The 15,492-nt window shown below is 47.1% G+C and overlaps 1 protein-coding gene across 1 annotated transcript in view; it reads left to right on the forward strand.

Moving 5' to 3' along the window:
- The window catches only part of NPAS2 (neuronal PAS domain protein 2), a 160,161-nt gene extending 146,683 nt beyond the window's left edge, over window positions 1–13,478 (forward strand). The window contains exons 17-21 of the mRNA XM_087426230.1: window positions 4,667–4,864; window positions 6,627–6,814; window positions 7,401–7,493; window positions 10,055–10,232; window positions 12,071–13,478. Of these exons, the coding sequence (XP_087282356.1) occupies window positions 4,667–4,864; window positions 6,627–6,814; window positions 7,401–7,493; window positions 10,055–10,232; window positions 12,071–12,241 (828 nt within the window). The 3' untranslated portion in view covers window positions 12,242–13,478. The remainder of the gene's footprint in view (window positions 1–4,666; window positions 4,865–6,626; window positions 6,815–7,400; window positions 7,494–10,054; window positions 10,233–12,070) is intronic.
- The last annotated feature ends 2,014 nt before the right edge of the window (window positions 13,479–15,492 follow it).

The following is a 15,492-nucleotide window of genomic DNA, read 5'->3' on the forward strand; positions in this document are numbered from 1 at the left end:
GCTGAGCAGAAGGTGCGATGGTGCAGAGTTGGGCAGTGGAAGAGGCCTCGAGTGGCCATCCTGCCTCCCAGGGCTCCGCAGAGGTGCTCCTGGGGGCTTTCCAGACACTCACTGCCCCTGCACGGCCCTCTCAGCCCAGGGCTGGCTCTTCACTTAAAGAGGACAGAGCCCAGCAAGGACACCACCTCTGCCCACTCTCACCGCGGCCTGCATGTACACATGTGGGTGCCAGCAGGCCGTGCTGAGAAAGCCTCCCCTTCCTCTCCCCCTACCTCTTCAGCAACACTCCTGAAATTGACCGGGGAGAAGGCTGCAGCGTTTACATGAAAAGAAATGGAGTCATCAGGGTGTCCAAGTCGCTTTTTACTTATTCATTCCCAGCTGGAATATTTTCTCAGTGATCCAGGGCCGGATTGGTAGAACTTGCCTGACTCTAATTACTTGAATGGAATTTTTATACTAACAGGAAGGGGGAGATTGAGCCAGAAACTGCTAAAAGCAAGGTAGGCGTGTGAACATCCTCCTCAAAGCCCGGACTTTTCTGTTTCCTGCCTTTTCAACATTAAAGCTGAATTCTAAAATAAAGGGTGACGGAAGGTTCTCTCTTGCACCACTTGTTATGAAGCATTATGATTTCTCCTTCTCATGACCAGTGCGTTTTGTTAACCCCCCAAGTGCACGTGCCCAGAGAGCACCTGAGTGCTGTCAGGGATAGCTCCCTCAGACCGTCTCCAGGATGCTCCTTCCCTGTGTTCATTGCTGTGACCTTATCTTTGCAGTGGAATTTTCCAACGATCATGGAAATCCACAGACAGCCAAGCCAGAGAACATTTCCTCAAGCAGTCTGCCTTCTTGTATTTTTGCAGTTTTAAAGATTTAAAGAAATATGTTCCAAAATGTTTAACCAAAATGTGATATTTGTTATGAAAGAAAAAAACCTACGTGATTCAAGCATAAAGAATAAGCAAATAAAAATTACTCCACTCTTCCCCTCAAAAAGTGGGGGGATAGATTAAATAAGAAAGGCAAAACGTTGATAATTATTGAAGCCTCATGATGCTATATGGGGTTTCATTAGACAATATTTAGTGTATTTCTGAAATATTCTGTAATAATAAGTATTCGTAAAAGTAAGCAGATAAGAATAAGGAAAAACCACATATGAGCATAGGATTAGTTTGTTCTTGAAAATTGGAAGTATTTTTTTTTCTCTGCTAACTTTTTCCACTTGAATTAGGGGACTGTTTTTCTCATGCTTTCTATAAAATTGACCCCAGAGCCCTTTTAACAAGTCATCTTCTTAAGCCGTAGAATTCTACTTTATTGTCAGTCAGTAAATCAGAGGCATGGATGTGCACAACAGCAAACCAGGGTTTCCCCCCACAAAGTCCTTGATCCAAACTTCAGTGGACTTTCCTACTTTACTCCATCCGCTCAGAGCTTTCACTGAGTCTATGTGTGCCTGTGATGCTTGCTAAGTGTGATTAAAAAAAAAAATTGGGTTATGAGGGAGGGATCTGCTAGGGTGTTGGTGTTTGCACCTAAATGGAGTCATGAAGGGGCTACATGGGGAGAGCCGTGCTGCTGAAAGGCTCTGTCACTCCCTGCAGTCCAGGGAAGGCAGCCTCTTGCTTTCTTTTAGAGGGCATGCGCGCCCTCTGCTGGCTACTTAAACGAATGCCTGGAAGGACACCTGTAGCAATGGCAAATGATGTCTTCCTTCCTTCCTTCCTTTCCTTCCTTCTTTCCTTCCTTTTCTTCCTTCCCTAACTCCCTCCTTCCTTTTTCCCATCTATACACCCATCCACCCATCCATCCACCCATCATCCATCCTTCCTTCCATCCATTCCTTCCATCCATCCATCCATTTATCCTTCCATCCATCCATCCTTCCATTCATCCATCCATCCATCCTTCCATCCACCTATCCGGCAGACCCCATTATGTGGGGATGCAGAGATAAACAGGACAGTGTTCTACCCTGAGAGAGCATACATCAATGGGACAGAGCAGCAGACCAAGCAGTCTCTGACGTATCACAAGCAGAAATAGTTTGCCCTTCTTTGAGCAAAAGCTTCATTTATGTGTTTATTCATTCACTTATTTATTCCACTCATTCATTCCTCAGAAAGCTTTTATATGCCCAAAGAGGCAAAGGAACAAAAACTCCTTTTTTTCATTTTAAATATTATTGTTATCATCTAACATTTATTGAGCACTATGTCTCAGCACAAATCTCAGTCCTTTATGAGGCATGTGCTGTGAATGTCACCATTTTATTAATGAGGTAACTAAGGCTTTGAAAAGTTATAAAAACTGCCCAAGTCTTACCACTAGTCCATGGTGGGGTTGGAGTTGGAACTAAGGTATTTCTGATTTGAGCTAGATTATACTACCTCATAAATACAGGTTGCATTTATTTGAACCCTAATCAGAAGGTAAACTGTATCCTACCAGAAGTCTGTTTTTTAGTTTGAGTATTGGGTTTTTGCTGAAATGATGAAGCGTAGGTTACCATAGGTGCTGCAAACAAGCCGTGTGATAACAAGTAGCTGGGACTGCACAAAGTACTAATCCTCAAACTGAATCTGTGCTGAAAGGCGACTGAATCTGAGACAATGGATACCCAGAAAATTCTCCTTAACTTCTCAAGTGACAAAGAGCCCTCATTCAAAACTGCAGGCTGGGGCCCGGCCCGGTGGCATAGCAGTTAAGTGCACACGCTCTGCTTCGGTGGCCCGGGGTTCACAGGTTAGGTCCAGGTGCGCACCCACGCACCGCTTGTCAAGCCATGCTGTGGCGGCGTCCCATATAAAGTAGAGGAAGATGGGCACGGATGTCAGCCCAGGGCCAGTCTTCCTCACCAAAAAAAATAAATAAATAAACCTGCAGGCTTCTCTGGAGGAGGTGCAGGCGTGACTGGAAAGTAGGGAGATCAAGTGGTGTGGTGGGAAGGGCACTAGATGAGGACCCGCCGACCTCAGGCCTCCGGGACATGGCTTCCCCACTACGAACCAGACGCATGAACTAACTGCTCCTGAAGTGCTCCCCCGGGGGTCTGCCTGGCCTGGTTCTACATCTGCCTTCCAGAACCGCTCTGTCACTCGACAGATGTCGGCTTGTCGGTTCTGTACTGGACATGAGCTTCTACTGCACCGGGTACCGGGGGTGGGTTAGAACTCCAGATGCTGGAGGAAGGAAGCCTTCCTCCTGAAGAACCCTAAAATGGAGTGCAACACTCTAGTCAAGAATCTGACGTAGATCACATCAGTGTTTATGCCCAGGAGGAGTTTTTGTTAGAAGAGCTACTTACAAGTCGGAGGTTTAAATTATTATTAAAATTGTTTTTCTTAAGCCTTTAGAGTCAATATACAGATTATATTTTATTCACAGATCTACTACTTTGGTCTAAAAATAGCAATGCTTTTTACTTGTTTTTATTTATATTCAATTAGCTTATAAATTTAACAAATTGTAAATACTCAACATTATCTACCAACGCCATTAATTTACAAATTTAATATATCTAAATCTTTCAAAATATTTCAATACCTAACAAGGCAAACTTATAAACCTAAGAAGTAAAATCTTTCTAAGCAATTATTTTAAGCCAAATACACCAAACTTATAAATGAGATAGATCAAGGTTTCATAAACACTTAAACACTCTTTACAAAGTTGATCAAATTCTCTTAAACCTTTCAAATTAAAATTACCAGGCTAACTTTTTAAGCCTTTAAAATGTTTGAGACAGGCGGGCCCCATGGCTTAGCAGTTAAGTGCACGCGCTCTGCTGCTGGTGGCCCGGGTTCAGATCCCAGGCGCGCACTGACGCACCGCTTCTCCAGCCATGCTGAGGCCGCGTCCCACATACAGCAACTAGAAGGATGTGCAGCTATGACATACAACTATCTACTGGGGCTTTGGGGGGAAAAAATAAATAAATAAAATCTTTAAAAAAAAAATGTTTGAGACATCTTAGATAACAAAATGTACAGAGATTATCATGATGATTATCAAACTTATTCTTGAACATAATTCTAAAGTCGTGGACTTGTTATGTCATCATCTCTGACTCATTTGCTTCCTGGGAATGCAGAGTCACCTAATTAGTGGGAGCAGATTTGCTGTCTTAGCTGGGAGCACTGGGTTGAAGATGCCCAACTGCAGTATGGGTACAGACGCCGGTCACTGGTCAGAGATTCAAGGCCGGGCACAGGGCCTGGTCCTACTGGCAGGACGATGCGGCCCACGCCACGGGTTAGCCAGCCCTCTGCCACCATTATGGCATCATTCATTTTATTCACAAGGTATTCCTCCCTTCTACTGAGAAACTGATAAGCCAACTTGGGCTCTTTACGAGTCCATCAGGTTATTTCTAGACCATCTGGGTCTAAGGGTCTTGCACACTGGTAGCCCTCCACCACTGGGCTGTCCCCTTGAAGGCGGGGTCAGTGTCTCTCCGACCCACTCTTGTGTCCGGGCTTTGCACTCTGCTTGTGGCATCACAGTGCTCCGCGTCTCCGTGTTGAGTGAATGAGCTCTCCAGGCAGGTCAGAGAGAGCAAAACAGCTGACCTCTTACCGCGGACAGGGCCTCCCAAGAAGGTGCAGACCGGGCAGGCCCCGTGAGCCCAGCCTTAAAGGCATTCCTGTTCTGCTTCCAGATGTTTCTGCAGCAGCCAGCTGTATCTCTGAGCTTCAGCAGTGCCCCGCGGCCCGAGGCTCAGCAGCAGCTCCAGCAGAGGTCGACCCCAGGGGCCCAGCCCCAGCTCGTGGCCAGCCCTCAGCGTCCAGGGCAGATCGCCTCTGCCCAGGTCACAAACCAGCACCTGCTCAGAGACTCGAGTGTGAGATCAACCCAGGTAAACGTGCCCGTCTCCAGACTCAGCCCTTGCCCCCAGAGCAGACCAGGACGTACTGGATGCCTGCCGGCTCTGCAAACTGGAGACATACTGTGCGTTCCTCTGTGACGGGGGCTAGATTACGGTGGTGGGATTTTTCGTTTTTTTAAGTCACTTTGAAGCCCCAAGTTGTATTGGTTTCCTTCTGTGTTCTATTAATAGGTTAAAATGCCTTAAGTATTTAATGCAGCTGAAACTCTCAGCTTTGGTCTTGAACTGGGTTGGAGGTGGATGCCGACATCGCAGACGCTCACACTGACAGCCGCATGTCCCCATACGTGTGTCCTCCGTCCCCATCATCCATTCCTGGTTTTAGCCATTATCAGTGGGAGCACACAGGTTATCTGCTTCTATTCATTGTCCCCTTCCCCAGGGCCACCATACTCCTCTGGTCCCCCAGATTCCCTGCCAAGCCCTTCCCTCACAGCCATTACCGCTTACTACAAGCCACCAGTGACCCTGCGATCTGACAGGGCCACCAGTCAATAAATGGCACTTGAATCGAGTGGAATTAAGAAGTTCTGAGCCCCTGCTTCTGCAACATCACAGGGAGGCAGGGGACAGCCTCTCCTCCAGCTGCTTGTGTTTACACGCGTAGGCGGGGGCTCAGTAAACACCTGCGGGGCTCCTGTTGTTCACCAGCCCCCGGGGAACAAAGATGAACACGAGCTGCCCTTGACCCCACGGGGCGTCTAGTCTAGCAGGGGCTCCAGGAACGCAAGCAAATCACGTACCATAAAACGTGGAGAAGTACCTACATGAGAGAGTTTAGTCCCTCTTCATCCAGATTTAAGGGTTTTACTTTAAAATGCAGCCTTTTGGTTCTAAAAGTCAACAGAAAAATTAATGGGTGCGAATGGCCAAGAAAATTTTGGAAAAGAAAAAAACTGAAGAAGGATTCACACTCTGATGGTGAAAGATTTTGTAAAAGCTCTGAGAATTAAAGCACAGGGGTGCCGTCATGTGGATGGACAGTCAGTGAAACAAGAGTGGGAAACCCAAACAGCAAAAGCCAACCGAGCCCATTCCCGTGTTCATTTACGATTTCACTCCACCCGTATTTACTGAGCACTCACTGCACGCCAGGCACTGAGTTCTAGCACCCAGGGATGGCAGCAAACAAAAGAGAAAAGAAAAAAAGAACCTCTGATGCAAGTGGGGAGAGACAAACGAGTGAAAATCACAGTGTGACAAATGACGGTGCAGGGACACTGGTGAGGGAGGGGATGGGTTGGAGTTGTCAATAGGCGGCCAGAGAAGGCCTCACTGAGAAGATAATATTGAGCAAAGACCTGAGGGGATGAGAGAATGAGCCTTATTGGTATCGGGGTGGGGAAGAGCACTGCACATAGAAGGATTAGCAAGTGCAAAGGCCCTGAGGCAGGAGTAGGCCTGCTGAGTCGGAGAATCAGCAAAGAGGTCCACGCGTCTGGAGTGGAATTTGTGACGCAGAAGGTAGTTCAGTTTGATGCATATTTGTTGCTTGCCTTCTGAGAGCCTGGCACTGTCGTAGGCCCAAGAGATTCAGAGAATCCTCGAGGTGCTTACAATCCAATGGGGAAGACAGTCACAAGATCAGAATAACTCAGTAAATGGTCAGTGGGTCCCAAGGCAGAGGAAGGGCCAAGGTGAGGAGAAGAAAGAGGTTCTGGGGAGGGTTCCTGGAGAGATGACCCCTGAGTTGAGTCTGAGTTTCACCTTTCTCCTTACAATGACGCTCCAGGGTCCAAAGCCAATGAGCAGCTCGCCGATGATGCAGGGAAGCAGCCACTCAGTGAGCCTGACGCCCCAGTTCAGCAGCGCTCCGGCTGTGCTCCCGCCAACCCTGAGCCTGACCACACCCGCTCCCACCTCCCAGGATGCCAGCCAGTGCCAGCCCAGCCCGGACTTCAGCCACGACCGGCAGCTCAGGTGGGAGACTGTCCTTGTTTGAAAGAGAGCTGGGGGGACGGCCCCGTGGCGCAAGTGGTTAAGTGCGGGTGCCCCGCTTTGGTGGCCCGGGGTTCACAGGTTCGGATCCCGGGCGCGCACTAACGCACCACTTGTCAGGCCGTGCTATGTCAGCGTCCCATATAAAGTAGAGGAAGATGGGCACAGATGTTAGCTCAGGGCCAATCTTCCTCGGCAAAAAAAAAGAGGAGTATCGGCATCAGATGTTAGCTCAGGGCTGATCTCCCTCACAAAAAAATAAATAAATAAACATGATAGCTGGGATGGAGTTTTACACTATTCATTTCGGCTCTCCTTTCTGCTGTGGATGGAGGCAGAGTTCAGAGTCTGAAGCCTCTGCAGTTTTTCTCAGCTAATGAAGCGGCAAGAGAGGGCTAGGGTCTTGACGGCCAGAGGAAGTGACCTGCTGTGTTCATTGTCTCTGAGAACCGAGCAGGCCCGGTGGGGATTAGGGTCAGCCAGGCTGGGTGGGTGCTGCCCTCGGCCAGCAGGTCTCCAGGTTGGGTGCTGATCACGGTTTCCCATTGATCTCTTCCTCTGCTGCAAGGCTGTTGCTGAGCCAGCCCATCCAGCCCATGATGCCTGGGTCCTGTGACGCGAGGCAGCCCTCAGAGGTCGGCAGGACTGGACGGCAAGTCAAGTAGGTGGCCCCAGGGGCAGGGAGGCGGCGGGAGCCGCACTGAGTGGTCTCAGCTGGCAGGGTTTCCATCTGCCTGTGAGTCTCAGGCTAAAGGCAGGGTCAGAGTGCGCCCACAGCCTTTGAAAGGACTCCTCCCCTTAGCTTTTCTTCCATTTCCCATTTCAGCAGATAAACCTTAGTGTCAGCGTTCCATGCTCAGAAAAGGATCTGAATGAAACAATTGGTTATATCTCTAGTTTGTAGTCATCCGAGAACTTCTTTACAGGTCTAAATGCCTGCACCCTTGGTCACACCCCAGGTCAGTGTAGCCGTATCCCCCATCCCCAGCCCTCCCGAGGCTCCAGCTGACCGCAGGTACAGATGCCGGCAGCTGATTCCACAGGTGCGCTTTGAGCTCGCCCAATCCGTGGTTCCGGCGCTGTGCAGGGGGCTGTGACACCCTGCCAGTGTGAGGCCCCCTCCCCTCCCAGACACACAGTCTTCTCTCTCCCTTCCCCAGTCTCTCTCCACTCGCAGCCCCAGGACCAGAAGCGGCTTTGCTCAGCTGTTTAATTACTAGCGACAAAGGTTACTGGAGACAGAGAAGTGAATACATGAAAAGCTACTGGAAAATATTTTCTAGCCCTTTGAAATGAGGCAGCAATAGAGCCATCTCACAGACGTCTTTTTGTATAAACACTGGTTTCATTTGTGTCACAAGTTCACTGAGACAGTGCTAGCTAGTTAGGCCTGGCTGCCCTCGTGCCTTCAGCCATCCCCTGGGACCATCCCCTGGAAGGCCTTCTTCCTGTGTCCTCCTTCAGCCAGGAATAATATAACAGCATTTGCTTCCTGAGCATTTCTGAGGGTCGGGGCCTGTACCTACCTCATTTCATTTTATCCCGATTAAAACCCCATGATGGGAACGTGGGGAATGTGCACTTCGGGAAACCACCTCTAAATTCTCTGCTGATGCGCTCAGCTAGGCAAGGGGGTTTGGTTTGGGTTTGGGATTTTGCTTGTTCTTTCTTTGCCTGTGATCCAAATAAGTGGAAACAAAGAATCTTGTTACATTGCTTTCCAGAGATGCTTAAAATGCAGTGAACTAGGCAAAAACAGAAATTCTTTCCTTTGGGAACTCTAACTGCCATTTTTGGTCAACCCAATAATTTGTATCTTCTCCATCTTCCCCGACCGTCTCCTCCAGACATGACCTCACACTCCGTCTTCTAGGGCGTGTCAGAATCTGCCTCCCACACACGCAGAGGCATCTTCAGGGGAAGTTTGGAACCCTTAATGCCTGTTACAAATGACCCATATAGAGAAATAACATTTCTAAAAATATGAAAATGGACTTACCAGTGTCTTTAAACATCTGTTCCTAGACTATACCCCTCCAGAGCTTTCTTAAATGGCGATCCTCTGCCCCTTGGTAATGGCCCACTATCATCAACGCCTCTTTCTTTTTTTTTTTTTTATTGTGGTAGAATATATATAACAAGGTATATCATTTTAACTCATTTTAAATGTACAGTGCAGTGGCACTAAGTACATTCACACTGTTGTACAACCATTACCACCATCCATCTCCAGAACTTTTTCATCTTCCCAAACTGAAGCTCTGTACCCATTAAACACTAACTCTCCATTCCCTCTACCCCAAGCCCCTGGTAACCACCATTCTCCTTTCTGTCTCTATGAATTTGACTACTCTAGATACCTCATCTAAGTGGAATCATACAGTGTTTGTCTTTTTGTGACTGGCCTACTTCACTCAGAATAATGGCCTCAATGTTCATCCGTGTTGTAGCAGGTGTCAGAATCTCCTTCCTTTTTCAGGCTGAATAATAGTCCATTGTATGTATATACCACATTTGGTTTATCCATTCATCCATCAATGGACACTTGGGTTGTTGGCTGTTGTGAATAATGCTGCTATGAACATGACGTACAAACATATCTGAGTCCCTACTTCCACTTCGTTTGGGTGTGTACCCAGAAGTGGAATTGCTAGATCATATGGTAATTCTATGTTTAATTTTTTGAGGAATCACTGCTGTTTTCCACAGCAGCTGCATTTTACATTCCCAGCAACAGTGCTCGAGAGTTCCAGCTTCTCCACATCCTCACGAACACTTGTCAGTTTCTGGGTTTTTTCATAATAGCCATTGTAATGGGTGTGAAGTGGTATCTCATTTTGATTTTGATTTTCACTTCCCTAACGACTAGTGACATTGAGCCTCTTTTCACGTGTTTCTTGGCCATGAGTATCCTTTCTTCAGAGAAATGTCTACTCAAGCCCTTTGCCCATTTCTTAATCAGGTTGTTTGTTTTTGTTGTTGTAGTTGAGTTATAGGAATTCTTTTTAAATTCTGGATACCAATCTCTTATTAGATCTATGATTTGCAAATATTTTCCCTGGGTTGCCTTTTCACTCTATGGTTAGTGTCCTTTGATGCCCAAAAGTTTGTAACTTTGATGAAGTCCAATCTATCTATTTTTCCTTGGGTTGCTGTGCTATTGGTGTCATCCAACCCCGCTGCCTTAAAGGTCTGTTTCTTCTTCCCGTGTGAACCCACCAGGTATCCACAGAGCCAGGCCATGTTTCAAAGTCCAGACGTGCACACCACCAGCAGCAGCGCCTCGACCCCCATCCTGCTGATGGGACAGGCAGTGCTTCACCCCAGCTTCCCCACCTCCCAGCTATCGCCCCTGCAGCCCGCACAGGCCCAGCAGCAGCAGCCGCAGCACTTCCTGCAGGTGGGCGCCGGGCCGCCGAGGGGCTAGGGAGACAGGGGGAGCTCCACTGCCCAGGCCTGCCAGCCCTTTCCTCCCTGGCTTTCAAGGGGGTCCTAGTCTTCAGTACCAAAATAAGCCCAGCAGATGTGTATTGGACTCTTTATAGTTTATAATGCTCAAAGTTTATAAAGTCTATGTTTATATAGTATGAGAAATTTAGAATCAGCTATTATGCCTCATATGGTTACGTGCTATCAAGGTCCATTTTTAAAAAGCAATTTTTATTATGGTGTCCTTATTTTTAGAACAAAAATCAGACTGATTACAGTGTTTGTCAGACTTGTTAGTGTGTTTATACACAAAGTCATACAAATATAAAATTAAATCCTGTTTAAAGATTCATCAAACTTCCTTAATAAATACAATAATGTTGCATGAAATCAGGGCTTTCCAGGAGAATGTGGGGCATGTTTATACGTGGTCACTACTTACTTCAAGCAAGGGCCAAATACCCTAGAAGGAGGGAGGGGGATTCAGAGGGGTAGAAGTGTCTGCTGGGCTCTGGCCTCCCTCCCACACGTGCCCGGGGTGCCCCTTCCTGCCCCAGCCCTGCCGGGGCCTGTGGGGCCTCCTCTTCGGCCTCCAACCCCACCCAGGGCAGGCATGGCTTTCTCTTCACCCCACCAGCTTTAATTCCAAAGCTGCTAAACCACCTGTGGTACACTTTTCAAATCTCCCTGACCCCAAGCATAGTGAGAGTCAACTCAAGACGTTGGCTCTGCATATCTCGTCAGCTTGCTGAACACAGAAGTGGTTTAGGAGGGGAAGTGAGAGACTGAGCAGGCTGGGAGAGGCGGGGAGAGTTCGAGGCCTCCCATAAACTCCTCCAGCACTGGCAGCTGATGTGTTTGCAGGCACCTGTTCTGCCCAAGACGCAGGGCTAAGAATACAGAGAGCTGCCAGGCCTTCTTGCTGCCCTCAGGGACCTCTTAGTGCAGTGGGAGGGGGGGGGGGGGGGCACACCATCAGAGAGAGCGCAGTGTGGGGGGAGGGGACATCAGAGAGAGCAGCCCAGCTCTGGGTTAGTGCCAGTGAGACTGCTATGGCTGGGAGGCCTTCGTGGAGGAGGGAGGAAGAGGACATCTACTGCAGAGCCAGATGTTTGAGAAATGCCTGACGTGTGGGTGAACAAGTGGAGGTGAAGGGACGGCATTCCAGCAAAAGAGACAGCCTGAGCAGAAGTGGAGGGGTGGGCGTTCCTGGGCAGCTTCGCAAACCGGGTGGACTGGGTTACCTGGAGGGGGAGATGTCATGGACTGGAATAGCGGAGACTAAGATTGAAGGTTCCAAAGTTAGGGTTCAACCAGTTGAAGTGTCTGAGCTTCAAGCGAGCATGTTTCCTAGTAGATGCTGGCAGCTGGAATGTTTGGAAGTAGTCCCAGCATCAGGGACCACAGTGAAAGTGTGCAGACTGTGTGTGTTGGGATTCCGCCCTGTCGATTATCTGCATGTGGTCTCAGCTTCCAACATCCAGAAACACACAAGCTACGGGTAGGTCGTGGGCACGTGTTCAGGAAACCACTCCCCCCAGCCTAGCCCCAGGCCTGCTGAGCCAGAAGGAACCCCTGGTGCTGGCAGAGAGCTTGGCTGCAGAATTCACACCCATCTGGCAGAGCCTCAGGTTCCTTTCTTCTCTTCCCACCCCCACACAAGGCCCTGCCCGAGCCCTCACCACGTGACCCCCAGCCATGGAGGAAGAGTCCTGTAGTCTGACCATGTGTGCATCACGCCCCAGCAAGTCAGCTGAGGAGGTGATGAATCACAGAACCACCTCTGGAGCCTTTTTCTTTTCTTTCCAGGTACAGACGCCGACTTCTTTGCACAGTGAGCAGCAGGACTTGCTGCTTCTCTCCACCTACTCGCAACAGCCAGGGACCCTGGGCTACACCCCGCAGCCCCAGCCCCCGCGCCCTCCCCGAAGGGTCAGCAGCCTGTCTGAGTCCCCAGGCCTCCAGCAGCCGCCCCGGTAGTGCCCTGGCACCTCAGTCGGGTCATAGTCAGCTTTAACCAGTGGAAGAGGGGAGAGTTGGCCATGGGAGTTGGGGAGAGGAGTTTAAACTAAACCTTTGGCTTTTGTGCACACTGCATACATTTCAGAACTCCTGGGTGGTAGCTATCCCCAGAGCGCGGCGGCTGGCACGTGGGAAATGATCGGGAAGACTGGCTGTGCTTCCTTTGCCTCTGCAATTTTCGGGCACACTCTACAGCCATACTTGGACGGGAACTGAGTACCCCACGACAGCGTTGTTACTCAGTTTACCTTAGCCGCTGGAGCATCTCGCTGCATCCTCCCGAGAGCACACGGGCCACCCTAGCTGGCTGTGGCCCGTCCACACGTGCTAGCTGGCCTTCACTCTCCTGATCCTCTTTCCTTTGCGTTTGAGAAGCACTGGGTCAGAGATCTGTTGAAGAGAGAAAATAAAGAGATTATTTTTCATTATTTTTAAGTGGTTGTTTTTGTTTTAATTTGCACAGCTGCACAGAGGAGATAACTTAGGCACTTTCAGTTTTTAAAAATAATAAGGTCTCATGACTTCATTTGGAGACCACAGTAACAAAAACAGCCCACCAATTAGATCGCCACGCTGGTCGTTATTAACCAGGCCGCAGACCCGCACCCTCTGGCCTCAACCCGAATGGAATGAGGCTCTTCACCCCACCGCGGCTGGTGATTATTTTTTCCCCTAAATATAACACTGGACTGTTTCCTGTTTACTTTGTTGATTGCAACTACAAAGACGGACTCAAAGCAAAGCACAATCACGCAGCTGATGTTCCGGAATCTGCTGAGAACTCTAGGACTGTGAAGGCAGAGTCGCACAGGCCAGACTGGCCTGTGGAGCTCAGGTCTTCAACGAAAGCCCGCCATGTGCTGGCCCTTTGAGTGAGAATGCTGCATCTTTCTACATATCCTTCACGAGGAGACCGAGGATTGGATGTTCCTTTTCAAAATGCACTTTGCTTTTTTTGTATGTTTTGTTACGTTGAGATGTTTCTAAGGAAAAGATTTTATGTAATTATAAGACGCAGTGTAGTGAATTGTACAGCTGTTGTAATAATGACCTATTTCTATATAAAATAAAATTGTATGGACTATGTGTAAATTATTTTGTATCTGAGATAACCAGTTCCTTTCCCAAATATAAAAGGATAAAAGTTTTCTTGTGTTTTTCTGTGCGTGGACATTTTGTAATAAATTAACATATTTGTACAATTTCCTCTGGAGGCAGTTTCTGTCCCTTGTTCTATATGCATGCACACATCCTTTCATCAGTAAACATATATACTTTTTTAATTTCAAGACATTTCTAAGGATATTCAAAGATATGGAAAAGGTGGAGGCAAGCAATCAATAAGCCGGGTAATGGCGCTAGGAGTTTTGAGCCACAACATGTGTTTCGGCCTATAAGGATCCCGATCTTTATATTAAAGTTTGTGCCAGAAAAAACAATGGTTCATAGTAGAAATGACAGCAAAACAAACAAAAACAGAAAAAGTTCCTGGAAACAGCTCAGCCTTATAGACATAGGTAATCTGTGGAGATGACCAAGACATTCTCCACCAAAGCGTGCAGAGCTCATAATTCAACTCACCTGGGCTGGAGTTCCATGGGCTCTGACTGCCAACACTTAGCTATCAGTGATGTGCACAGGGTTTGTGTGTCTGTGTGTGAGACACACACACGTCACATTGACAGGAGGCGATACAGAAGCAGCTTCTAGGAGGCTTCTGCCAACTACAGACCTCCCCTCTTTCCCATGAGGCTTCATCACGCGGATGTGAGGGTGCCCGGGCACCCTGTGATTGAGAATCACTGAGATGGCAATGCTCAGCACAGCCCTTTCCAAAAGTGTTGGCCCAAGAGAACTAAGTTCCCTTCCTTGCTCCATCCCTATAGCTCTGTGCTTTCACCAGCTCCTCTGTAGAACGGGGACAGCTCTTCTCAGTTCTATCATTAGGATCACTTTTGAGCCTAATCATAGAGGCATGAGAGGCTGCCATATAAATACATCAAAAAGTTCTATTATTCACACAGTTGCTGTATTCCTAAAAAAAGGTAAGAAAATATTTTGCATGCACTAGGAACATTTATTCTTTAAACAAAGGGAACCAGAAGTGAATTTTTTTTTTGAAGGAAGGAAATTCTTTTCTTTCTTGGAAAAGATTCGCCCTGAGCTAACATCTGTTGTCAATCTTCCTCTCTTTTGTTTCCTCCCCAAAGCCACAGTACATAGTTGTATATTCTAGTTGTAGGTCCTTCTAGTTCTTCTGTGTGAGCTGCTGCCACAGCATGGCTACTGACAGACGAGTGGCGTGTGAACCCTCTTTTTAAAACAAAAAATCTGTGTAAAACTGGATTCACTATTTTGTAATTTAACTGTTTTGTAAATCTGAAGGTTTATAGATCTGATTTTTCCGTAAAAGAATCTGTATTTTAATTGGCTGTCAGAATTCTTGTTTCTAAGTAGAACAAGATTTTTAATGGAAACAGCATATTTATTGTCCTAGAATTTTCTCGCTGGAAGCCATTAGAAGAGGGTGGAGTATGCCATGCTACTAATTTAATTTAGCATTGCTTCAATCTTACACATGTTCAAAATCTGGATAAACTCAGAAAACTCTTATTGTGTAATATTTCCTTAAACCCACATAACATCAGGGGAAGTTTAATCCCTAAGCTTTTGATTCATTTAATTTTGCTCATTAAAAGGCTGTTTTGCAACCCTGTCATATTTCCAGAAAAAACATTACCTTTCTACTTGGAAAACTATAAAATCTTGGCTCATGAGAAGTGGCTGAAATGTGAACGCTGGAATACACCAAGTTTTAGAATATTTTAAACTAACTCAATTAAAATGTAGTACCTTCTGTCTCTAACAGCAACTAAAGTTCACTAAATTAATTTAAAATTTTTGTTTATACAGGCAACATGGTGAACTGGTCAACTATTAGACCATTCTAAGCCATGACATTTTATACTCTTGCCTAAATTATCTGGTAAAATTTGGGTGTTTGGTAAAAATTTCTTCAATTTCTCTCTTCACTTAGGTGAAGCCTGAAGGTTTTCAAGTCAGCCATTAATAACCTAGAGAAATAACTAATTTGAATCCTCCAGAGAAATGCCATATGTGGCTTTTTGGGCAGACACGTATGAACTTCATACTATAACATACATGCAATACAAACAAGAGCAAACTTCTCTAAGCATAACATGGCTGAT

The sequence above is a fragment of the Ceratotherium simum genome, chromosome 40 (genome assembly GCF_057802395.1).
Source record: "Ceratotherium simum simum isolate JZ-2026a chromosome 40, ASM5780239v1, whole genome shotgun sequence".
Lineage (NCBI taxonomy): Eukaryota > Metazoa > Chordata > Mammalia > Perissodactyla > Rhinocerotidae > Ceratotherium > Ceratotherium simum.